Source organism: Lytechinus pictus, chromosome 18, assembly GCF_037042905.1.
Source record: "Lytechinus pictus isolate F3 Inbred chromosome 18, Lp3.0, whole genome shotgun sequence".
NCBI classification, from domain to species: Eukaryota; Metazoa; Echinodermata; class Echinoidea; order Temnopleuroida; family Toxopneustidae; genus Lytechinus; species Lytechinus pictus.
Window position 1 is genome coordinate 15,960,630 of NC_087262.1, and position 27,032 is coordinate 15,987,661.

At 35.7% G+C, this 27,032-nt stretch overlaps 2 protein-coding genes across 2 annotated transcripts; one reads left to right on the forward strand and one right to left on the reverse strand.

The window, feature by feature from the left end:
- The first annotated feature begins 1,424 nt into the window (after positions 1-1,424).
- Positions 1,425-13,045, forward strand: LOC129282167 (uncharacterized). Its single transcript, XM_064113204.1, has 5 exons — positions 1,425-1,600; positions 5,408-5,455; positions 5,882-5,980; positions 7,555-7,581; positions 8,227-13,045. The coding sequence occupies exons 1-5, from the start codon at positions 1,541-1,543 to the stop codon at positions 8,461-8,463; spliced, it is 471 nt and encodes a 156-aa protein (XP_063969274.1). The 5' UTR covers positions 1,425-1,540; the 3' UTR covers positions 8,464-13,045.
- A 930-nt stretch (positions 13,046-13,975) lies between these two features.
- Positions 13,976-17,737, reverse strand: LOC129282227 (nodal homolog). The gene is made up of 2 exons (XM_054918155.2): positions 17,094-17,737; positions 13,976-15,600 (listed from the first exon to the last, which is right to left on the reverse strand). Exons 1-2 carry the CDS (start codon positions 17,440-17,442, stop codon positions 14,585-14,587), a joined length of 1,365 nt encoding a protein of 454 aa, XP_054774130.2. The 5' UTR covers positions 17,443-17,737; the 3' UTR covers positions 13,976-14,584.
- Positions 17,738-27,032: the final 9,295 nt, after the last annotated feature.

Consider the following 27,032-nt stretch of genomic DNA (forward strand, 5'->3'; position numbering starts at 1 on the left):
ATCAATCTATCTATCTATATGTAACTGCAGTATCTATCTATCTGTTAATTTGTCGCTCTTCTCTGTCTCTCTCATTCTTTATCTATCTAACATCTATCTATATCTCTCAATTCTCTATCTCTCTCTCCCCCTCTCTCTATCTATCTATCCATCTTTCTGTCTTTCTCTCTATCTATCTATCTATCTTCTATCTATCTATTTTTAAATCTTCTCTGTCTCTCTCATTCTTTATCTATCTATCTATCCATCTGTCTTGTTTTCTCTCTTTCTCTCTTTCTCTTTTTCCGTCCATATATATATCTATCTATCTATAACATCTCTCCCTCTCTCAAGGTCTCTCCCCCATATATCTATCTATCTATCTTCTATCTATTTATCTATCTATGTAACTACAGTATCTATCTATCTGTTAATTTGTCTATCTTCTCTGTCTCTCTCATTCTTTATTTATCTATCTAATATATATCTCTCAGATTCTCTCTCTCTCTATCTATCCATCTGTCTGTCTTTTTTTCTCTCTCTCTATTTCTCTTTATCCATCCATATATCTATCTATCTATCAATCTATCTATCTATCTATCTATCTATCTATCTATCTATCTATCTATCTATCTATCTATCTATCTATCTATCTATCTATAACATCTCTCCATCTCTCAAGTTCTCTTTCCCCCCCCCCATCTATCTATCTATCTATCTATCTATCCATCTCTCTGTCTTTCTCTCTCTCTCTCTCTACTTCTATCTATCTATCTATGTCTCTATCTATTTATCAGTCTTCTATATCTATCTAAGTGTATCAATCCATCAAACTTCAATTTTCTTTTTATTGTATGTATCTGTTTATTTTTATTTTGTCTGTCATTCTATTCATTTAGTTAATAATTTATATTTAGAAAAAAAACTTTTCCTTAACTTTTCATAAAAAAAACCTAACTGCAAAAGCATGTTCGGATTTCACTCATATGACTGCTCTCTGTACATGAAGTGCCGAGGAACTCTATGCTCTGATCTGTAACTGTGCATATTGCGCACTCGCCTGTGTCGCACGCTGCAACCAGCGACGTGTGTAGACTCTTCACTAGTCGCTTTGTGGCTATTTTTGCGGAAAATGCCTTCGCCAGGGTGTAAAACGGAAACGCGCCCCCGGCCCCCCGTGCCCAGGCTAGTCTGCTGGGCAAACCCTTCACTCGAGTTAAGGGTCTGAATGTGCAGCCTACTCATGCCTTGTGTACTGAAGGCTCTCGGAACAGCAAGTTTTGTATGTGCTAGTCTTTGCGTGGAGGCACACTTATTGATCAAAGTTCCAATCAGGGTCTGTGCCTGCAGACTATGCCCAGGCCCCCATAGTCGATCCCAGGCATAGAGATGTATACTAACATCTCTATGATCCCAGGTCGGTCCGCAGCGCAACGCGCGCAGTCTGCGGCAGTCATGTGATGACAACATTACAGAGCCCTCGCTCTTGTCTCTTGATACTTTTTGGTGGGTTTGTAAATTAAATATATTCTTATTGAAGCCGATAATCAAAATAAGCAAGATGGACAGTGCAGCGTTAGGATCACCGCCTCCAGTTTATCATGAAATTTCACCAGTAATGGTAAGGCTTTAGACCCTTTTTTGGTTTCTAAATAGTTGAAGCATCGCGCAATGAAATACATCACATCGAAATGCACATACGGGACTGAAGTCGAATAAGTTCGGTCCCACATGTATATTTTGATGTGAGATGACTGTGAGGCTAGATTTCATCCCAGTACTGTAGTAGTCAGCACGTGATCAACTTATCAATACTATTTACGCGATTTATGGCTAATCTCCTAAGAGTAAGAGAGGAGGCTAAAAACAGAGAGCTAGAGCTGACGCAGTTGGATTGAAAGAGTAATTGGCGTTAAGTTATATCGATTATCGTGAAATTTTGTCATGACTCATCGTCTACGTCTCATGTCACCTCTTTTCTCGTGTGTGTGTGTGCACTCGTTCACAACAAGTCGTTGTGAAAGTTGATTGTCAATGGGAGTGGAAAGAAATCACCAGCGCTTACAAAGTAAACGGCATGCGCATGGTTGGTTGGTTGAGTTTAGTGTGGAGGTGGCGCTATCCATCGATATTCGATGATTTCCGCCAGGCTAAGCGAGAGGGCCGGATTCCACCCTCCTCTGTACAGCTCTCGTCATTTGATTTTGCTATTAATTGCACTGTGTGTGAGATATAGATTCACCGAGGAAAGGCATTGTGAAGTATTAAAATCTTTTGAGTATTTTGTTTAATAAAGCTTTGAATGGACTGGTGACAAGTAAACAGGGATAATGCTGAGTAATCCTGGATTTTTTTCTTTTAAATTCCACAAAAGCTTGGATTTCTAATTTGATATTCTTTTTTATTTTTTGAAGAGGAAACCTGCCAAAAATAAATTCACATAGTCATAACATAAAAATCAAAAATTTTAATTGTAAACAGCAAAATTAGTTAAAACAGCTACTCAGACTCAGTAGCACATCACTTGTTCACTGCAACCACCCTGCCTGTGGGGAATCTACAGGTTGGACTATGGCATGCCAATGCTGTACAGAGCACACACTTTAAAAAATGATTAAAATATCACTTTTGTGACCAAAATTACTAATATCCATACAGTTGCAATTTATTTTTCATTAGTAACTTGGGAATAATTTTTGTATTCACTAGAGCGCTCAAAAACTTGAATTTTGGGCATATTTTTGTGTACGCCCTCTATTGGTGGAAAATAATATGGCAAGAAAATTTTCATTTTTTATCTCTATTTTTAATTAAGAAAAAAATAATTTAAAGAATCGAATTTACTTAAGGGCCAAGTTGTATGACGAATAGGTGTAATGGAAACTGTCAGTGTAAAAAAATCAAGCATTTGTCCCAAAGAAAAAGAAAATAAGCCAAACATTGCCATCCTTATTTTGCCACACATGGAGATATAACTGAGAACAAGGTTATATCATAACCTTGTTCATTGAATGAGTGTAGCACAGGTCCTGCTTCTGGACCAGGAGTTTTATTCATGAAATCCTGGGGCCGTATTCTGAAAATTGTCTTAAGAGAAATATTCTTGTATCTTTAGAGTTACAATAAAATCCGTATTCTGAAAACTCTTGTATCTTTTCTTGTAAATTTTCTTGTAACTTTCACTAAGCGCTTATGGCGTCAGAGTTACAATGATGCGTAAAGTTGAAAACAGCGCATATATCTCTGTGCGCAAGATAACATATCGAGATAAAAGGTATTCTGAAAATTCTCTGATCTTTGCATTCTGTTAACTTCCTAACAAAATACAAGAAAATTTACAAGAGGTAGGGGGCTATTGTAACTTAATGTTGAATGCCATATTTCTCGATCAACAATAATAATTTCTTGCTGCATCCTTTCAAGAACATCATGTTTTACAAAAGGAGACATTCCAAAGACGTTATAACGGCAGATTGGTAGACTTTTCAGCAATCGAAAATTGGCATTGGAGATGATGAATCTTTTCAGAGAAAATATGACTGAGAAAAGCCATGTGTATTTTAGCACAGTAGCGTACAATCATAAGCGCCGGTTGCGCATACGAAATTACGCAGCATGTATACAATGCGCTTAATTATTTTTTAGAAGGGAGTCAAGGGACGCTTCTATTGGTTGACCAAAACATATAAAAAGTTTAATGATTGGTTGATGATAAAATATAAGCCGTGTCAAAGATAAAATAGGGGACGTCCTTACAGAGATAAGACCATTTTCAGAATACCGATTTAAGAGAATTTTAGCGAGCTGTTATCTTGCTGAGTTACAAGAAAAGTTAAGGCAATATTCAGAATACCTCTTGACAATAAGGACCAACTTGACTGAGCCATAAAATATTAACCAATGGTATTTCCACATGTATGTTCAGGGAAAAATAAAACTTTGTTTCACATGACAATGAGGAGAAAATTAGAATATTTCATCTTTATAATAAATTACAAAAGAAATAGTGAGTGCTGTTATCAGCTCCCTCATTTGCATACCGACCGGGATGTGCATATAACTGTTTTGTGAAATTAAGCAAAACTTTAAAATGTCATAACTTTCTTATCCAATGTTGATGAAATTTTCAGTGTTATGCTTTTTGGATTTTTCTCTTTTTATTGAAATCAACTTTTTGTTGGGGTGGACTTGTACTTTAACATGTCAAAATAAACAGCAGCGAATGGATTGACTGGTGATTATTTCATAATGATGCCAAAAAGAAAAAATGCGGATGGATGCTACCATCTTGGCTTTTGTCATAAAAAAAAAAAGTAATAAATTGTCTGATTGCTCTATGAGACAAATTCAGTATCATTTTCTTTTTATTGTCTCACAGAGCAATCTGGGCATCTGACCATTGACAATGACATTGTGCAACTGCTTGCCAAGAAAAAGAAGAAGATTTTTTCGACAATCATAGTAAGAAATTGAAATCGACAAAAACAAAAAAGATTTCAAATTTGAAGATAATGATAATTATAAAAATGTGATGATAGATCAAATGGCAATTTTTAAACTAGGGCTGATTCAAAATGTTTTAAATTCTGTTAAAATGGCCGCTATATAAAACATCCTATTTTGACAACCGTTTGACTGGATGGAAAAAAAATCTTCCCAAAATCTTTCTGAAATATCACATCTTACATCTTAATATCAATGAAATGGCCGTCTATTTTCCATATTTCCTTGATTTTTTTTTTATCGGAAACAATCAAGAAGATGAAGAATATTGACTTGTTTCTTGACTCTGAAAGATCGTTTTAGTTGATGTCACACTCTGTCAACACCATGAAATTCTACATGCGTGACTACAATAGTTCCATTATTGATGGCCATTTCATGGATGAAAAGATGTAAACTGAAATTTTAACAAGTTTTTTAGAGGTTTTTTTACCCCCACTAGTTAACGGACATTAATTAATTACGTGTAAACTTTTTCTTTTAATAAAGGTAATGAATCCAGGGTGTTTCAAACCAAATTGCCTTAGACTGAAAAAAAAAGTTTAGAGGACAATCTCATAGACGAACAAGACCTTATACATACAGCCAAAAAATTGACCAAATTATGTTATTGGATCCGATGGCATTGGACCGGGGCTTCGTTGCATACAAGTTACCATTATGGTATCAAACTTTGTCATCTAATGGTAACTTGCATGGAATCCTTTGATTCTGATTGGCTGTTAATTAGCATAATCATGGTAGTTACCATTGGATGGCAAAGTTTACCATAATAGTAACTTTTATGCAACAGGGCACTTATGTCAATAAAGCAAACCATGTGACTAGATTTGAGACATTGATTTGAAAAAATATGAAGTCAATATGGAGAAATGAAATCGATGTTCATTCATCTCTCTCTCTCTTTCCCTTTCTCTCATTTCAGTTATGGATGCGGAGGATATTTTCAGCTGTCACGATTATCATGGTGGCGGTAAGTATTTGAGCTTCTCAGAAGTTTTGATAAATCTCCCAAAAAGTGTTGTCACTATTCCATTATATAATCAAGTTACATAAATATTTATGCCCGAACAAATATCAGGATTACAGATGATATGATTTCAAAATAGTGGATGTGTATTTGCCATTTTACATGAAAATGTATGTACCATTGTCTGAATTTTAGCCACATGATTTCATTTATGCTGTCATGAGAAAAGGTACTCTGTATTTGTCCTGAATTTTTACTTTTTTTTTCTAATGCTTCATATAAAACAATTAATAACTCTTTAGCTCCAGTGGATGATAAGACAATAAGACAATGATTGTAGATGCTTAAGTTTTGCTTTTCAAAGATAGCTTTATCGAAATCCGTCTCGTGCTATAAGTAACATTTTATCCCTTTTTTCTACCCCTGTAGCTTGCCATGTTATTCTGTTTGATACAAGGGAAAGTAGACGGTACCTTTTATCTTCTCTTTGTGAATCTAGTCATCAGCTGTGTAATCATATCCTTTCTGGTGAGTAGGCTCCCGAGAACTTGCCATAGAGTTTGAAATGCATGGAATAAGCCAGTTCGTAGTTCCTTTCTGCGCATGATCAAAAGATTCTACGCATGATCAGAGGAAGGTCATTTGTACTAAAGTGACATGGTGGTTTAAAATCTAATGAGATAAGCACCATCTTTGATGTCTTGATTATTCATATATTCTTTTGAATTGTGTTTTCATTTACATCCACAAAAAACAACAATGCGTCCACGAACGACTGGTATTTCACAGTTTGCCAAGTACATTGTGCAACATGCTATGATATGCATTCAAAGTAGGAATGCCACAAATACCTTCATAAAGTGTTCGTTGGTGTGCTATTCCAGTCACCTGGTCTATTCAATTTCTTCATCCTGCTATGTAAGGCAAGCATACGTAATATCTTGCTTTGAAATCTGCCTATCATAATGAAATAAATGAAAGGTCATTTGAACAAAATTGTCCATGAAGTAACTACGAACTGGTCTATAGTCCCCGTTCGCATTCCTAGTGCAGCGATAGCACCTCTGCTGCCATTTTGCTTTTGCATCTGACATTGTACCACAAGTATCTTCTTTTTGTGTAGTGCTAAGCAACATATTTATAAAACTAGAAAAGGTTTGTGTTTGCATCCTTCTATCACTCCAAATGATAAATTGCATTGACCACTTAATTTCTTAAAGCTCTTTATCGGGGCTCCTTCTTCGCAGTTTACAGTACGAGGGCTCTGTATGACTTCAAATTGATAGGGTGAAGCTAGCTAGTAGGGTGAACTAGTTGATTATGAGGGCACTTTTGCATGTATGTGTGTGTGTGAGAGTTCCTGATTTTCATATCAAAATTATAGTATCTTCTATACACACCCTTTGGATGAATTTTCGTTAAAATTTTTCCTAAAATTACAAGGTTTTTAAGCCATTCTTTGTAACTAATTACAAGTATTTAAGCACAATTGTGAGTATAAATTATGAATATTGATTATGATTATAAGTAGTTAAGCACCGAAGTATTTGGTATGGGGTTTTAAAGCTAAATTACAGTAGTTGCAGTAAAACACTAATTTCGTGAGAAAGTCTGTAAAACCAAGGTTAAGTATGACTACATGTATATCATCGTGGATCTAGATCTGGTACAGTTACATAAACTGAACTTTGTGAAATCATAAAATCTAAGCTGAAATACGATCACACTGAAGATCGCCAACACAGATAGGCACACGTGGGACAGTGTATTATTATTGCTGGAATAAAGACCCGACAGAAGTGACCGAATCCGCACTTATTTTGCTTATTTCTCAGCAATTACACAATTTCTTCCAGAATCCTTTGGCACATATTTTTTATTCATACAACCAGACACTTGGGTGGTCAATATATTAGATTCTGTAAAAAGTCATTTTGAGATCGTTACCAGAACTGGAATTTACCTTTAACCACAGCTTGTAGGGGTTAACCTTGGAAATTGTTGAATTCTCATTACTTCAACTTTTCTTGAATATTGTTATCTTCATATATCTTTTTTCTGTAATTTATTGTGACTTGTTCTTTTTTCATTGGTTCAAACAGCTTTGGTGGTACAGAACTGGAGATTTGGTAAGATTGTTCATACAAATGATTTTATTTGGTTTTATTTCGAACTTTTAATGTGTTTTTTGATTGATTAATTTTTTTAGTGTTTAAGTATTGGCATTTACAATTGTCTTGGTTTAATTGGAGAGAGGGAGAACTTTTCTGTTTTAAGAAGTCTAAGATTCGATTGAGATGACATATGATTAGTAAAAATAGTAGTAGTATTAGGAGTAGGAATAGTAGTAGTAGTAGTACATGTAATAGTATACAAATAACGCACGTAAGTGCGTGCATGCAGAGCCAAATAATGAACGATGTGTGAGAAGAGCCAATGGATATACCGCACCGAGATCCGCAGGACCGAGTGTGGTATATCCATTTGGCGAGTCTATTATCAATTGGGTGCGGAAATACTTGACAATATATTTGTTGAGGGTATTCTGAGATCGGAGGATGATAACTATATTGAAAGTCCATAAATGTGCATGGTGTCCACCTGGTATTGACAGTACCCCACCCCCCTCCCCTTCACCTCCATGTCTGATAACCAATTTAACCCAAAGAGTAGGTTAATTCTGTTCCATTATACATACTCTCACAGGTCGTCATGTGTGACTTGACATGAGGTTTTGTTTTCTAATTTGCTCTCATCCTAATATTCTCATCCAGAGTGCGGATAGATTCTGGTTCATCATCCTCGTCGCGAGCGTCATCATCTTCCAGTGCATCACGACCGACATCTTCGTCTTCAACCACGAGAAGACCATCGCCCCCGTCACCACCACCGCCCAGCCGACGCCCTACACGATAGGCCCGCCCAACATGACCACACACCACACCACTACCAAACCCTCCTTCCAGAATAACATGGATGGTATGTTTATACAAGGAGCAGCTCCTCCCTAGGGGTAATGAATGCCCCCCTCCTCTTCCCTCCCCGGCCCCCTACTTCCACCACCATAAAGCCTTGTTCATGCTGTAATACAGTGTGGGTCAGAAAAGATGGTGCACTTTTTAATTGATTATGATTTTAATATCATGGGTTTGATTCATTTTCTATCATGCATTGATAGAATGAGCGATCCTTTGTTGGTTTTGAAACTTTCCCTTTTTTTCATTGTTGAAATTTGATATAATTGAATTTCATTTTTGCTATCCATAATGCAGATTGGGAGTCATTTTTGCATTGAAAAATAAATGAGGCAATACAAATATTTTTCGTGCAAATACATGATTGGTAACTTTTTTTTCAGCTGATGGCCCTCAAATATGGTATAAAATAAATTGGAAATCTTTTTTTCTAACTGTGGTTCAAGAATGGATATTTATAATTGTAACATGTATTGAAATGTGTAGCTTTTAATTTTTTCTTCTCAAGTGCCCATGTACAGTGTAGAGGTTACTTCAAACCAGGCAATTTTTTTTTAGAGGGCTACTAGTCCTTTCACATCTTACTACCTAACTCTGCAACATTGGATAAGCTTTAACATTGCAATGAATAAAGATTTTCCTTTTGGAGTTTCCAGTGCTCTTAAGAGCATTTCAGGGTAATATTACCTTGAGCCTGTGTATTATTTCCCTGCTTCAAATTGAGAAATGATTGGTGCTTTATGAAAAATATACCTTGTCATTTATGTTGCAAGTCTCCCCTACTAATATTAGGAGGTTGGCATGATAATAATAATAATAATATACAGTTCTTGTATAGCGCATATCACAATTATGAATAATGTCTCTATGCGCTTCCAAAGGACTTGGATACTATTACCCAGCTGTAGCTTGGCAGCCATAATTACTATTAAGATTACAGCGCACACGCATTTCAAGGAATAAATTCCTGCCAGGTACCCATTCACCTCACCTGGGTTGAGTGCAGCACAATGTGGATGAATTTCTTGCCGAAGGAAATTATGCCATGGCATGGATTCGAACCCACGACCCTCTGTTTCAAAGTCCAGAGACTAATCCACTGGGCCACAATGCTCCACAAACTGAAGCAAGATCTCAAAATTTTCTGAGTACATGGGTATTGCTATGCAAGTAGTGCACAGGTGAGAGTACAGGTATGTTAGTGAAGGAGTGCTTTTGAAGGTATTTTCAATACTATAGAACTCCTATTATTTTTTTCTTTAATTTTATTGTGAAAATAGCTTATGCTTCCTTGAGGTTGTGTATTTTAAAGTTGGCAAACATGAAGCTTCCCCCCCCCCCTTGGTTATTTGAGACTAGCAGGGTGGGGCAGTCTGGAATGCTAGTTTCCTGACTTTTCTTAAAATGTATAATTTTTTTTAAACATGGTGCATAACGTGGTCTTTAATGTGTCCATCGCACCCACTAAAGTATCCATGCGGAAAGAGTCATAAAGATGTAATTTTGTTGATGTGCAATATATGTCAGAAAAATGTTTGTGCATTTAATTGGCTTCAGCAATTTCTTTTTATTCAGTAAATGATTGGTTATGAAATCATGGAGATGTTTCACTAAGAGATCAGTGTGACTTCTGGGCCCCGTCTTACAAAGAGTTACGATTGATTCAATTAATCTTGACTCTATGGAAATCCATCATTGTCATAATTTTTTCTACAGGAAATTTACAAAATGTCCTTTGTAAACAAAGGAGAACACACCAAATTGTCAAGAAATCAATGAATTTATGGATATACATTCATATCTATTTTTTTTTACCAAACATGCATTTAAGATGTTGACTTTGCTGGCTTTCCATAGTTGCGATTGATCAGATCAATCGCAACTCTGTGTAAGATGGGCCCCTGGGGTGTTACAAAAAATAATTATTTGCAATCAATATCAAATTTCAGTTTGCAAGTTTACAAGTAACAGAGAGTTGTGATTGATCCGATCAATCACAAATATGGAAAGCCAGCAAATTCAACATATAAAATAAATGTTTGTTAAAAAAATTTCTAGGTATGAATGTATATCCATAATTTCTTGACATTATGGTGTGTTCTCATTTGTTTACAAAGGACATTTTGTAAATTTCGTGTAGAAAAAATTATGCATGGATTTCCATAGTTACGATTGATTTGTTAACTCTTTGTAAGACAGGGCCCAGTTTAACTAGAGCACATCAATTTATACTCCTTGTTGTGAGAAGCAGGGTAGCCAAAAGTTTAAATTTGCAATTAATTTCAAGACATGTAATTGATTTTTGGACCCGAAATAATCTTACAATTGATTGCAAGTTGGTTACAATGCCCCGTTTAAACACCAAACTCTGTATATAGCACATAACATCATAGATGACTACACAGTTGAGTGCTCCTAGCATAATCTGACCAACGCAGTGATGAGTTATACATGTATACCGCACGCAATTGGGAATTAAGTCAGATTTTTAGCTCTACCTAATTTGGTGTGAAACATCCCCAGGTGCAAAAACAAGTCTGCATGGTTCAAAGACATAAGGCAGTTTCACACCCACCCAATGAAAGTTCTAGTTTTCCAATCGTAGATTTCCTGATTATAGGATACCAGGTATTTCGCCAGAAAGAAAGCATAATAATTTTAATATCAACAAAAGATAATGCCTGTAAATTAACAGGTCTTTTTCATGAGAATTTGAAGAAGAAAATAGGGATTTCTGAAAGTTTAAGATTTTTTTTCCATTATGGCCTTATTCATGCATTCATCTTGCATATCAATTTTATTTTCAAACAATTTGGTGGAGGAACACTCTGATTTAAACACTTTAGTTTAAAAGTTATGCCATCTCGATTTAGGGAGAACCTTTTGTGGTATGTTTGGTTTAGATCGGTGTGAATGTAAAAATGATTATCATATAATTTGAGGCCAGAACAATTTCTCGTAGTTTGTGTGTATGTTTGTGACTTTATGGGTATGGGAACGCCAGAAGTAATCTTGCCAAATTTGAAATTACTTCAGGGATTACAATATTAAAAATTATGAAATTAAAAAGGGCTATAAACCTAGTACAAAAGTACATGAATCAAACTTACATAGTAAGCCAGCTATTGCACATTACTTCCTTCTAACATGATTTTCAAGTTGACTATTGAGTTGACTATGTGGTAAAGATATTTATATTAGAGTCATCAGCTATATTTTGTATTGTAACATTCCATCATTAGATTAAGTATGTAGGTGTATATATATTAGAGATTATGTTGTACTATTTTCCTGATATTTGTATATGATAATTATGTTGAGAGATATATGGATATCAATATGCATAACATATTTTAATAAGTCTGAAAAACATATCTAGAGGAAACTAACATTTTTATATTATTGTAATTGTAACTAATGAGCTGTTTCAATATTGTATTCTAATTTATGCTTATTCCTTCTCTTGCTAAACTCACACAAAATACATGTGTAGTTTTAGCCTATACTGATGTCTAATTTTTTTTCCTCAGAAAATGATAAAGTTTCATTTCCTTTTTCTTTTCAATTTTTTTCTTGGAAAACTATAGCTTGTATGATTTTAATGTCTATTGTCAGGTGTTTATGTATCATTTTCGTATGTTTTTTTTTCTTTTTGACTGCCAGAGGAATGAAGAAGATGGGGGCAGTATTCAAATTGGTTCAAGCTAGGACCTAGTTTATACTAAACAAGAGTAAAAGCTTCTAAAGTTTATGCTTCTATGAAATGCTAGCTTTTTTTTTCTGCATTCATGGCAAAGATGGCTTACCATAGACCACATTAAAAACTTGGCTCAATACTTATTAGATTTTTTTTTCACAAAGTTCATCTGATTGCAGTAATAAATAATTAAGGTATTTAGCTGGAGCTATTCACAGTAGATGTGGCGTAAAACCAGAAGTTAAAAAGGCACGTGTTATATTTATGGAACCCATAGGCCATAGTACTATAAAATTGTAGATTATATAAATTGCATAAGTCATGTATGTTTAATCTCTAGATTTTATTTTTTTGTTAAAAAGAGTAATAATTATTGTTTATTAATATGAATGTAAGTGTGAGCATACTATTATTGTAGATTAAATAAGTTGCAGAAATCATATATGTTAATAATCTCTTTGATAAGGTCTAGATTTTGTTTTTTTATTAAAAAAGTAATAATGAATTTTTATTAATATGACTGTAAGTTTGAGCATACTTCCAAATCGCATTAATGATTGTAATGGAATAGATTTAAAAAATGAATAAACAAATTTATGAATAAACATATAAATGTATGATTATTTAAACAGTGAATCAATAAATGATTTGATAAAAAAGACTTGCCCAATCAAGTTATCAAGTGATTCTTAAATGAGCAAGAATTCTTTTGAGTAATACAAGACCAATTCATTGAACTTTAATTTTATTGCCAATAACATTTTTGTTTTACCCTGAAATAGTATGAAAGTTTTATGCACATGAATAATGCACATTTCTCTGTTATATTTTTGCATTGATCTTTTATCACGGTTTTGTTGCTACCATGTTTTTTTTATGGAATAAAACAAAATCAGTACATCAAAGTGTTTGTATTTTCTAGCCCATCCTTTTCTTTAGATCTTTCTTTTAGTTTTGAATGGTTTGTCTTAGTTTTAGATTGGTTGTGAAACGGGTGTTTCAGAAATTGACTGTGTCATCTTTAGATCAGTGCACTGCCACACAGGTGTTTGTGATCAATCACAAACTTGGAAAACCAATGATTATCATCAGTGTTGCGTGCATATTTTGTGTAAAATACTGAACAGCAACACCAATTTCGATTTTGCAAATGATCACAAACCATTGTGTTGCTGGTAAAGCAATGAAGATGTATCACACATTTTATACCCTCTTCCCCACTCACCTCTTCTCACTTCTCTCTCTATGTTGTAGGAACATCATCTCTCTACCGCTCACTATCTTCCCACCCCTCTCTCTTCCTCCTTCTATCCATCTCTATCTCACTCTGTCCCCCCCCCCCTCTCTCTCTCTCTCTGAAGATGTATCACACAGTTTATACCCTCTTCCCCACTCACCTCTTCTCACTTCTCTATGTTGTAGGAACATGATCTCTTTCTACCGCTCACTATCTTCCCACCCCTCTCTCTTCCTCCTATCCATCTCTATTTCACTCTGTCCCCCCCCCCCTCTCTCTCTCTCTCTCTCTCTCTCTCTCCCTCTATTTTATCTCATTTACCCTCTCATTCTTGCATGTCTTTTCTCCTCAAAATGATTTTGGGTTCTATCAGATAATATTCAAGCAAGGACTATCCTAATATAAGAATGCACTCGGCAGTTTATGCTACAGCCACACCAATGAAACCGACCCCAAATGACATTGGAAATAACGCAATATCTCGGTATGGTGTCGGTTTCACCAATGTGATTGTTGCATTAAAGTATGGGTACCACAATGTTTCAGACGGGAGCAGCAATATAGCCCTAGTATAATGGAAACTGGTTACAAACTAATCGAGGACGAAATTGATGTGAAATTTATAATTGATTTATTTTCAATAATATGCATATTCTCTGAATTCATAATTTACACGGAAATATACAATATATATTATTACATTTTAAAATGCATAGCTAGGGCTATGTTCTCATATCTACAACGATATAATAATTTTAGTACTGAGTACATTATTTCTATTTTCATTACCGTTGAAAATGATTGGTAGCGATAAAAACGGTTATATTAAAAAAGACCGTCGCTAAACTTCAAGAGAAAAAAAATCTCTCTGCGTCATATTTTCAATGTCAATATAGACGTGAATTTTGGACGATAGTTCATGTGCGTTATTGTATGTGGTACCGCGCCCCCATGTGCTTTGTACCCGTCCTAACAAATCGCTTCAAGTCGAAAATAACAGTTATGAAAAGACATTCTTTCATAAAATAAAGATAACACAAAGTTAAAAATCGCAGTGAAAATCAATCGAAGGGTTCACAAAACATACGATAATTAAAAATCACTAAGATTGCAAGGTCTCTAAGATTGCTGTGTGAGTCTCTTTTGACTTCCCAAACCATGTGGGGATTCAAAATAATGTTTTTGGCAAATTGTTCAAAGTTCAAATCAAAGACGATGTCAGGTTACCGGCAACCGCACTCCTGTACGATCATGTCCTCGTGGTGACGCACCAAGACGGATCCCTCTTCGAAGTAGAGCATGCTGAGTGGTTTGAGTTTGGTAGGTATGCAGCAAGGCTCTGGTGTCCTCCTCTCGGGTTGTTTGAGTCGGAGGAGATCCTGCATGATGGCGTGGTTGCTTGGGTTGTCGCCGCTATCCAGAGGTCCAGCACAGGTCCCGACGCAACGGTAGGCGTTGAACTGCTTTGGGTAGATGATCCACTCGTCCCAGCCGATGCGACCGAAGTCGACGTCCATATCAACACGACGGCAAGGTCCACTGCGTTCACGTTCCTGTCGAAGCTTGTCGGCCAACCTCTGCTTGTGTTCGTCACGTTGGTGTTTGCGTTGTTCCTTCTCCTTCTTGCGTCGGCGAGCTTCGTCTGTTGATCGACGAGTACGGGCACGCACTGAGTTGTAAGCGTCGGAGAGGATGATCGGCGAGCTTGGTGCACGGGAGAAGACAACGAGCGTGACGTCTTTGACGGTGAGCGGACTGGTAGATGATTCGACGTCGCCGAAGATGGGAACGTCATTTGAGTCCACTTCAATGTCGACATCTTCGTGAATGTCGGCTGCAATGAGGGCTTTGAGTACTTCCATGTCGTGGTCAACGGTTGGTTCGACGATTGGTTTGGCTCGAAGTTCGATGCTGTACTCGACTGGTGATGTTGCGTCATTGGTCATTGTGATCCACTGGTGGACAACCTTGGTGATGTCGAACACCTCTCGGCCATCGAAGTCGTCGTGGCGAGCGTCGATGTTCCTTGAGTGGATCAGCTTGCGTTGTTGACACAAGTCCTCGTCGCAGGAGACGTTGACCCACTGGTGGAGTTGGATGACGAATCGGCGAGACGGGTGGTCGAAGGTGGTATTGAGTCGGACTCGGAGCTCGGCGAGATGGACGGCCTCGTCGATGGGGTGGTCGAATGTCGGGAAGGAGGTGTGCCATGTCATCGCAAGATCCGTTGGTCTTACATCTGAAAGAGAAAATAAAGAAAAGAAAACAATCGATTAGTTAAAATATCAATTAAAAATAAATGTATGATCAAAATAAAGCTGTTTACCATTTAAAAACATACTAGTATTTATTACTCTCAACGGTTTGAGTAATGGCTGTTATAAACATAAAATTGTATTTAAGAAAATTCGAGGACCAATCAATCCTATTAATAGTTCTGTCTGTTCCAGGTCGATTCCAGACGAGTATATTATTAACTCCATCTTTCACAGTGTACCAGTGCGACGTATCAATTTATAGCTTTGTCCCTGGACCCTTCCTCTTTTCAAGAAACCCCAAATTAACCCACTTAGTCCCAACCCAGTAAGGTTTCCCACACAAAGGTATCTGAAGCCAGGCTATTGAAGCTACCCCCTCAAATGAAAAGCGCTTCCCCGCCATGCTCGTCACACAGAGAACTCGAACTTCAGCGTTCGGGTGAAGCATCAAACAAAGGTGTCTCGAATCACCCCTTTTGTCCGCATCTTTTGTGAGATGGCGGGTGTTAGGGGGTTAATCGTTTTCTAGGTGAATACCCCTTTTCAATCCACTGGATTACACGGTAACGGAAAGGCTCAGACGAGTTAATTAGAAAACAATTTGGGGCACAATTTCTTGGAGTAGCCATTTGGTACAGGTGTTTAGAGGTGAAGCAAAATTAAGACTCCAAAATGAAGTCAATGAATGAGACTCGACTCGCCGAGCACATGGTTTGGTTTCAGGTAGTTTGACAATAATGAATAACTGTTTGTTTACACCCGTCCCCCTGAACAGCATATTCCCATGAAATATGAAAAAGGTTTCAATATTTGATTTCGTCAATCTGACAACAATTTAACCCGGAAACAAAAACAGTGTCACATTCGCCTTGCATACTTTATTAGTTCAGTTTGTTTATGTCAGAAGTTTGGATAAGGGCTATGGTAATATTGACCCCTTCCACAGAAGCCATCAATTTCACAATACCCTTATACGCTCCTTAAAACAAACTACCAAATACGTTGCACTTCATTTGGCCATAAACAAACAAAATTGAAACCTCTAACATCTTGAAAAAGGAATACTTAAAAAAATCGAACAATAATAGAAAAGTAAACAAATAGGTTAATCATGCAATACTATTGATTCTCGGAACATTACAAAAACAATTTTTATTCACTTAATTCGATTTAAATTTAGTCTTGTACATTTGCCGTGAGATATTTTCGACACTGCAATATTTGTAGAACAGATTTTACACACAAAATGCATACTGCAATAATAAGAGTTTTCTTTAAACACAAAATCGACGACTTGTACAAGAAATATTATTAAATTGAAACATGTCTGAGAATAAAAGACATGGAATTTGAATTAAATTTGTTCTCAAATTTTAGAATCCAATTGCATGATTTACCTGCACACATTCAACAAAATACACTTAAGAAATTCGAAATTTAAGAAAAACGGTATGCACGAAAATTGTGATCTTACCTTCTACGGCACCAATGTAGCTCCGAACGGTGTCCGCCTTCTCAATGGCACGGCATTCCTCCTTGGAAGGGTTAACAAGATTATGTCCAGTGTAAAGAGATTCAAACAATTCCACCATGAACATCGTTGACGAGTTCTTATCCACATGCTGGATCCCGTTGACGAGCCCGTGGTCGAGGACATCCGGTGTGCTGAGCGGTAGAGTATTCCTCCTGGTGCGGGTCGAGGTGACGACGTCGTCTGTCAATGCCGAGGCCGTCTCGTGAAGGAACGGCGCGAAGAAGGCACTCGATGAGGTGATGCAGATGCAGACGATTGCCGCCAGGTGGAGATGAGATGAAAGATGCATGGTTAAAAGTCCTTAGAGGTATTCCAAGAGTAGAGCGAAGATCCGCCGATGAGTTTCCGAAGGTTGCCTCGGTGGTTGTCGATGGTTGGATTCCTATCAGCTCTCTGGAATGTAGCACTTCGTTGACGATGATCCTTGCAGGTATTCTTTTCAAAATAATCTCTGGTCGAAGCTTGCACAAAACACACTTTTGTGACTTCAGTTAATTTTACACTTCAAATTTGAGAGATACTTAAGTAATGATAAGAGTGATGTTGTCGTGGTTAGGGTTTCTGACAGAATGATGGGGTGAAAGTGAGCCAGACATCTTAAATACTCCAGTCTTAGACTTCCCAGACACTACTCCCCCCTTTCGCATCCTAATCAGACACCTTTTCAAAGATCCCCAGCTCACCATGCGCGCGCATTGTTTCGCAATCTATGCATTCATGCCAAAAACCTTTCACCGGGATGACGTTGAATAGATCCAACGGTTCTCGGGCCACAATACAAGAAACCCATTCCGACTGTTCAAGATCTCCCCCATCCCGTCTTCTTAATTAACAATGAAACGGCTCTTTTGTAGCACCCTAAGCACACTATAATTAGTTGTAACCAAACGACAATAAAAGGGGTAGCCCTGCTAAGTGTTGCACATTATGTCTATTTTTCTTTCTCGAAACTTCATTTTGAAGAATTCGATTTGGTGAATGATGTTTAGCTGAGCTTCAGACTGCTTTAATTGGCAGCTTGCAGCTTGTAAAGGAGGTGATTCCATGTGTTTTGATCTAAGAGAAGCTCAAGTCTCGTCAAAATAAGAGGCTTCAAAAAGCTGTTTTACTTCCAAATTCATAATTATATAACTTTTTTTTTTAATCTACGATTGGAATTATTCGTGAATAAATTTGAATAATTTATTCATCGGAAATATTCGGAAGTACAATTTTATCCGATTTTGTATGATTTCCATATTTTCCCCTTAATTTGTGTTATGTTTTTCTTTTAATAATTAAATCGTTACTATAAGCTTTGCCATTTTTTAAACAAACAAATGGTTTTAAGAATTAAAAAAGTAGTATACTTATTTCCAGTTAATATTTTATTTATCTATCGGGAAAAAAAACTGATTAAAATACAAATTTCAAACTTATATCATTCTTATAACAGAAAATCAACCTCCTCATCAATTCATATATTGAATAGTGTTATTTGATTAAATAAAAGCTAAACAAGCATTTATTTGTTGTTGTTTGTTTTACCTGAGGCAAATATTCTGCTACATGGATTTTTTCTTGTCAAATTATTCGGTTTGATAAACGTGATTTGATTCGTCATACATCGATCAGGGGCCCGTTGCAGAAAGAGTTGCAATCAATCGCAACTCTAAAAATCATGCGCAACTTGATTTTCAACCAATCAACAGCACGCATTTGGGACTTGCGATTGATTAGACCCACTACATTCTTAAAATGATGTCCATGTAAGTAATACAAACTCCCTAATGATTGGGTGAAGAGATGAATATGATATTATTTTGTATTTCACTTTAAGTGAAAATAATTCGGCATTTGCGTGTTCCGTTGATGCCGACCTGTTGACGAAATGCATAATAGATGACAGACAATGTTTTATCGGGTATTTAACAGATAGATAATATTTCAGTTATAATCGAACTATTCATTTTAAGATAACTTAGTCATAGTTTTATATCCGCATTCGATTAAATCAGCATTAAAAGTAAAGTTCAGTGCATTGTTTTGATGAAATTGAATAAATTAAAAATATATATATAACCCTGTATAGAATTTACTATGTAGTGAGCACCTGTTTATTATGATTGTGCTTGTTTGTTTGTGGTTGTATTTTTTTTTACTTTTAGAATAATCAAAAGTAATATTTGAGACCCCTCCATCTGAAGCTAAAAACCTGACTTTACGGTAACTTCTTAATGAAAAAAAAAGGAAAGAGAATACAATTTCATAAAAGTACGCATACTTAGAGTAGGATATGTTTTTAGAAGTTTAAATTTCCATTTCAATTATATAGGCTTACAAGTGAGTAAATGATTTTAAATTAAAAATTTCGCCATGTCCTTTCATATAACATTAAAAGAGCTGATAACTTATAGATTATAATAATGTTTTGATATTACTTGATGACATTAGAAAAATAAGTACAATTTAAAAAAAAAAATTTGAAATCAGGCATCCCAATAATTACTCATTCGACAAATTTCCATGTCGAAATTAGTTTCCTTATGAAAAAAAAATAACAAAAAATCTGAAGGCGACATATTAAAGAGTGAACTAAAACTAAAATGAACAGTATTGGCAATATGTTGGGTTGTGCAACTGTATAATCATGATAATACTCTTTATATAAATTGGAAGAGCTCTCGGTGTCAGACGTTGGAAATGACGCAGTTTTAGGCTTCGCGTCGTGTGTTTTTATTCTTAGATACGCCAATGACCAGAGAGGGGAGTATAAGAAGGGGTGGTATAGTGTCCCTGTATAGGGTGGTAGAGCGTGGTATGCGTGAGCGGGGCGAGGGGTGAGGGAGAGAAAGAGAAAGAAGGGGTGGAAGCGATGCTGCGAAAAGTGGGAGAAAGGTCGGTGGAGGGACAGACAAATCTGCATTAACAGATGGTGGAATGGAGGGTGCGAGAAAGGGAAGGACAGAGAGAGGGGAAGGGGCGTGGGTCAAGAGTGAAAAAGAGTGAAAATGACATGTGAGTAGGAATAGAAAAAAATGAAGAGAGACGAATAAAAAAAAGAGAAGCTGGGCAAAATTGATAGTTCGGATGCTAGGAAAATCTGTTCAAGAGAGATGAAGACGTACTTTAGGTACACATCACGGCTATGGGAAGAGACGATATTATTGGTTTATTTTTGAAAATTACACCCCCCCCCCAAAAAAAAAAAAAAAAATAGAATAGAATAAAATAAGATATAAAAATAATAAAAATTAATAAAATAAAAAAATCACATTTACTTTTTTTTTTAATTATGATGGTAGCACACCATAATCACATAACAGTATAGTGTAAAACAATAATCTGTATACTAAAAGTGAACAAACATACATTAAGATGCACATAAATAAAAGCCCATGATGGGTACGGTTAAGTGCTTGTTGTAACATCGCATGATGGACATTCGCGATTACAAAACGCAAATGGACACATTTTATAACTGCTTTACACACGTAAGGAAGAGTTTATCCGTTCCTCCTCCTAAAAGCGAAAAAACAAACACAACAAATTAGGCCTGTAGTTGTTGGTAATGCATCATGCAATGTATAACATTGCACATTAAAACTGTATATTTAAAAGGGGAAGTTTATTCGTTTTCCGCCTCAGAAAGCAGACAAACAAAACAGAAATAAGTGCACACAAATTTAAGGGCACGCGGGGCGCACGATGTTGAAGAGCTTAATTTTACTGTCAATACCATGTAGTTCACCACTTCCGAACTTACAGTAAACTTGTTTAGTTTGACGAATGTTCTAATAAGATTATAGAGTTTAATGCGGGCTTTACCGAGTTCATTACGTTCCAAATAAACATCAGATCAGATTCGTTTCTAATAATTTCCCCAAACACAGCTTTGTAGTCAATGAACTCTCGTAAATGTTTAGGGAACTAAAAGGTTGTTGTCACAAACAATACAGTTAATAACGAGGGTAGAAGACGAATTTTGTCGAGGAAATAAAAAAAGTTATATACATTTTTATTTCAATGCTCTCATTGTTGAATATTATTCAAATTTTGTTAAAATTTCCAAAATAGATACAATTTGCAATTTTTACAAAATGGGACGTTAATCATTTTGCAGCTCGCATTTTACATTTAGGCTCATCGCACATAATTATGGCAAACGAGAAAAATTCAACATTTTCATGGATATTATGCTTTTACAGAGAGTTACGATTGATCCAATTAACTACAACTATGGAATGCCAGCCACGTCATCAACCGAATGTTCGTTTCACATGTTTTCTGGATGTATCTTGTTTACTCATACATCCATATAGTTTTCTTGAAAATTCAATGTGATCCTCTTTGTTTACACAAGACATTGTGTACATTTTCTGTGAGAAAAAATATGAGAGCAATGTATTTCCATATAGTTGAGATTGATCGGATCATTCGTAACTCTCTGTAAGACGGGCCCTGAGGTCAAACGCCTCTTTTCATAATAACTCATTCCCGGTTCACTACTTAGATATTCACCAGTTATGTCTATTCAAAGGGGGGGGGGGTGGGGGCATTTCATAAGTGTCTTAAATGTCAAAAGTTCAATAACATTAAAAAGGACGCTTTTCTATAAATTCTTTATTCCTTTAAGTGCGAAATTTGCTTTGTCACAGGTTGACAATGTTCTGTGACTCTTCTTCAAAATATAAATTGTTGATTTCTGAGAAAACGCTATTATTCTGTCGGCATTTTTTTTTTTTGGGGGGGAAGGGTAATAATCCATTTCGTAAAAAATCTGAGATTTGATTTACCTCATATATGGAGATAATAAAATGAAGTTTTCACAGGACCAAAACTCTGGAATTCTCTGGACAGAGTAATAAAAGAGGCAGCTAATCTAAACCGATTTAAATTACTCATCAAAAAAATTATTCTGAATTCTTATTGATTCAATCAAATATTTTGTGAACCTCTTACTTACCCACGGTAGTATTGATTATTTTAAAGTCAATATTTAATTTTGTATATAGTGTAAATACATTTGTGTTACAGTGTTTATATATAATTTTATAGAATTTTGCTGATTATTTTACTCTACTTATATCATATTACCCTTGTATAAAATTTTGATAGGGGGTCTACATTTTACAAGCTTTGCTTTTTAGTAGGCCCCTCCACTTTTTTCATTTCATTGCTACGTTTCAATCCTGTGTGTTATGCATTTTTTTCAGTGTTAAAATGATTTTTTATAAATGTACTTTGATGATTGTGGAATATGAATAAATTAATAAATAAATAGATAAATAAAGTTGAATCGATGATTGAATTATTATTATTTTTTTAGTTTATTTATTTATTTATTTAATTATGTATTCATTTAATTGTTTTTTTATATTTTATTTATTTATTTAATTATGTATTTATTTATTTATTTATTTGTTTATTTATTTATTTATTTGATTATATATATATTTATTTATTTAATTATTCATTTATTTATCTATTTATTTATCTTTATACAGGATAACCCTTTTGATAACAAGTACTGTTCTACCAAGGGGCCCTTTTTATTTCAGCCCAATCAAGCCCTTTGCTTGGAATGCCTATAGATACCCCTGGATATAATAGCAATGAACTTAATCCGCCATCCCTTTAATATAAAACTTTACCTATCTTCTGAGTGATAACTTTTCTTTTATTTACTATCATTTTTGCTCCTTGCTTGCTTGTTATGAATTTGATGAGCAATATTAAACAACATTCTTTTATATCCCAGATATCTATTTCAAAAATGTTTTAACATGTATATCATTTTTCATTAATAAATTTTCATGACAATTTTCTGCTCTGAGATCCGTGCCAGGGACTGCGGTTTCCAGCCCCGGTATAATTTAATGAAATAAGGGAAAGGGTATCACTATCTTAGAAGAATTTACTCTATTTGAGGTAGATTAACAGAAACAATTATCTACCAGATTCAAAGAGTAACAGAAGGCCTATATGAAATACGCGTGTCAGAGAACGTCGTTTCGCATTTTCCCATACAGGCCGTTCTCGACTCTGGAGTTCTCTTTCACGATTTCTTCAAAGGATAATTACGCTCATTATATGATTACAAAAGCAACAAAGAAAACAATGTGCATTAAAGCCGTGTTTGTAGACATCTTTATGAGTTCCGGTCTAGCCTCGAAGCGTAGTAGAATAGAATATAAAAGAAAGCTCGAGTCTGCTATGGCACTAATCGAATAGATGGATTCATATGGGTATTGACAATATCGAAAAGTCTATCGGCCTCTCTATTTATCATTAAATCTTTAATCTTCAAATCCCTTTATAGTGAATGTCATTGCGATAGATTCTGGCGATCATGCATGTTTCACGTTCCTCGTCTCCTAATTATCTACTTGAAAACATTTCTCTGATATTTTACTTTATTTACTATTGTCTCATACCAACGAAAACGATTCCTGGTCCCCGTTTTACAAAGAGCTGCGATTGATCCAATCAACCACAACTATGGAAAGCCAGCAACGTCAGCATCTAAAATGCATGTTTGTTCAGAATATTTCCTAGATATGCTGTATTATTCCGATCGTTTTCTTGCAAATTTGGTGTGCTTCTCTTCGTTTGCAAAGGACTTTGTTCAAATTTTCTTAACAAAAAATTACGACATTGATCATGTTGATGGATTTCCGTACAGTTGAGGTCGATCGGATCAATCTTTGTGTGACAGGGCACAGACCGATCAAACCTATTGCGATTATATCGAATGGCATATTATCGTCGGTCGCATTGGTGTTTCGTTGGTGTGACTTGGTACCAGCCATACCTGATTGCCCTACTCCTTCCGACTCCTCTATCCCGCAATCTTCCCCCTCATCACCGCGATGCTGTTCTCAACCCTCGCTCAAATTAACGTAACTCATGAACTTTAACAGCTAAAATGATCACCTCCATGTTGTTTTACTTCTTCCATTTTCATTCTTTGTCATGATTCATTTTTTGCCCCCCCCCCCCCCTCTCCCGACGCGGTATGCAAATGTGACTCGCTACCGAAGAGCAATTTTTTTTTCAATCTTTACTGTTGTTAATTTGGAATAAACAAAGATTGTTGTTTAATATAATTTTCACTTGCAAAAAAAAACAGTATTACCGCCGCCACATTGGTCAAGAAATATATCGCGATAACCTTCATACTGATTTTTTTTTTAAGCGAGTGGTTCTCTGTCCCAATGCTTCATTTGAAACGAAGATAACTATACATCAGAAAACACATTCTTAAAATCGCCTCAGAGAAAGGAGTTTATCCTATCAATGTCGCCAATGATTTCGTTCAAGTTTGGATAATAATTAATCGTATACTCAGTATCCCCATCCCCTTTCCAATGCATTATTACGTCATAAAGACATTGCGCAGTGCGCAGAATCTGCAACATCAGGCATCCAATACAGACGCGCCTAGTAACGCAGGATGGCATCCCAAAATATTTCTATGGCAACCACATCATTGATTTTCTTCAGTTCACGATCCGAGTGAGCATAGATTTTCTCGAGTGAGACTTCTGTCCTGCAAAGATTTGCAGTTTTTACGGTTTCATTGTCTTTCAACCCTGCCATCTTCTATGATATAGAGTCTACAACTGCTAAAAGACTACAGAGATTGTAATACAACTTGAAGACAGTTATCAGATGTAAGTTTGCACTCATTGATGTTTGTTCTCGTTGTTTTTATCCTTATTTCAACTTTCAAATGAGTGTGTTTGTATGATGGGATGTCCAAACTTCGCGGACATTTCAAAAATATTCATCAGGCTAGAATTTGTTCACAAAATATTCACTTTTTATACAAAATCAATTCAAATATCATTAATAGCTACAAAATTGACAGCAAGATCGAAACTGTAGAATTATTGATGAAAAATGTGAAGTAGCCTAGGTATTGCGATCTAAAAATTCTATTCCAATAGACGAATGTGCGCTGTGCTGGAAAATCGTTTTAAAAAGTGTGATCTAACTTCGCGGACCAATTTTTTTTTGGAGATTTAGATCTAATTTTTTGTTAAACAAAAACTCAAGTTCAAAAGGTGAGATATTTATTTCAGATGGACGGCGAAATGCTATAGAATCGGTGTGTGTACGGACAGGTTGTGTCCAGACGATCGATTTTAAACAGCCATTTGAAAAAAAGTTAACAAGCAAAGTTTCACCAATTTTAGTGCAAAGAAAGTCTTGGGGCAATATTATAAAGAATAAAAACTGAAAGAGGTACCAATATTGAACTCATATTTTTTGTGCAATTACAGAAGAAGAAAAAAGGTTTCAACATTTTAAAGTGTCCGGACACCGGACCCCCATTATACCACGTTTTACTCACATTTGTTATGATCTGCTTGCAAAATGATGATCGTGCTTGTTGGGAAGTTCAGATCTTTCTCGGAACGGACGCTGACGGTTACAAATTTGCCCATCTTTTGTTAATATTTTCATGAATACTGGAATCACCCTAAAAGAACTTACGCTAAAGGGTATTTTTAGGTCACTTTTCATGTTGGTGATATCAGATTTTAAAGATATTGAATACTTTTTGAGATAATGGCCGTCCGCGAATTATGGACACACGCAAAGTTTGGACTCACTGCCATATGGTAGAGCTAGATCTAGGTGGCTTTTGTGACCAAACTCCTCTGTATACATGTAGCCTAAAATTGAGACGGCTTTGAAATCTACATGACTTATGATGATCACTCTTGCACTAGGCGAAAAGATTAAGATTATTATTAGATCTAATTGGTGGTGGTGGTAAGTGGTGATGAAGATGATGAAAATGATGAAGGTGGTGAAGATGATGATGATGAAGATGATGATGATGATGATGATGATGACGGCGATGATAATGATATGATTATAATGAGGAGGAGGAGGAGAAAGAGGATGTTGTTGATGATGGTGATTATGTTGATAAGGATGAATACATAGAAAATTATGAAAATGATTTTTTAATGATCATGATGCTGTAATGAATATCTAGATAATACTGACGTTGGATCGTATGATAAACAGTAAAACACAAATAATAAATAATTTATTTGTTTTTGCATTTTATTATAACAAACAAAATTTAACAAATCCAATATCTATCAATGTGTCAGCTCATATCTCGAGAAGGCAAACTGTAACGTTAAGCCTAATATTAGATAATTGTTGAATTAAAAATAATTTTATGATCTAGTCCTAATCTTTTTCGATTTGTTGCCAATATATTATCTGGGTATGAACATGAAGAATATAACGTATCTGTGATCTTGCCAAACGATGGCTCCTAAAATTCGACCATCGATGGGTGACGATTTTTTATGGGAACAAATATACTTGAAAACTTAAGTATATCAATGAAAAGATAAAATTGGAAGCCCGATAATTACAGCGTCTTAAACCTAGAACATGAAAAGCAGAATTTGAAAGATATCGTTTAGATAAAGGGATACATATACCCAGTTCTTGTGTGTCCGGGCAGGTTGTGTGTCCGGACGATCAATTTTAGAAAGTCATTTGGAATCATTTACAAGCGAAGTTTCATCAATTTTTAGTACAAAATGTTGGGAAATATTATAGAGAACAAAATATAAGATGATTACAACTATTGAATTCATATTTTTAGTGTAATCCAAAGACAAAAAAAAAGCCTTCAAAAATATAAAGTTTCCAGACACCCGACCCCCCATTCTACTTTATTTGAACCCCAACACGATCTATTCCTGCGTTTGGCCTGGTACTACTACAGGGCAAATTATAAAGAAAGTTGTCAACGCTATATGGCGAATAATTATTATCTCCCCTCGTTTTATTTTACTCGACAGCGTAGAGGCTTGATTTCAAGAACAGAACACCGAGGGTGATCTTGGAATGAATGCAACG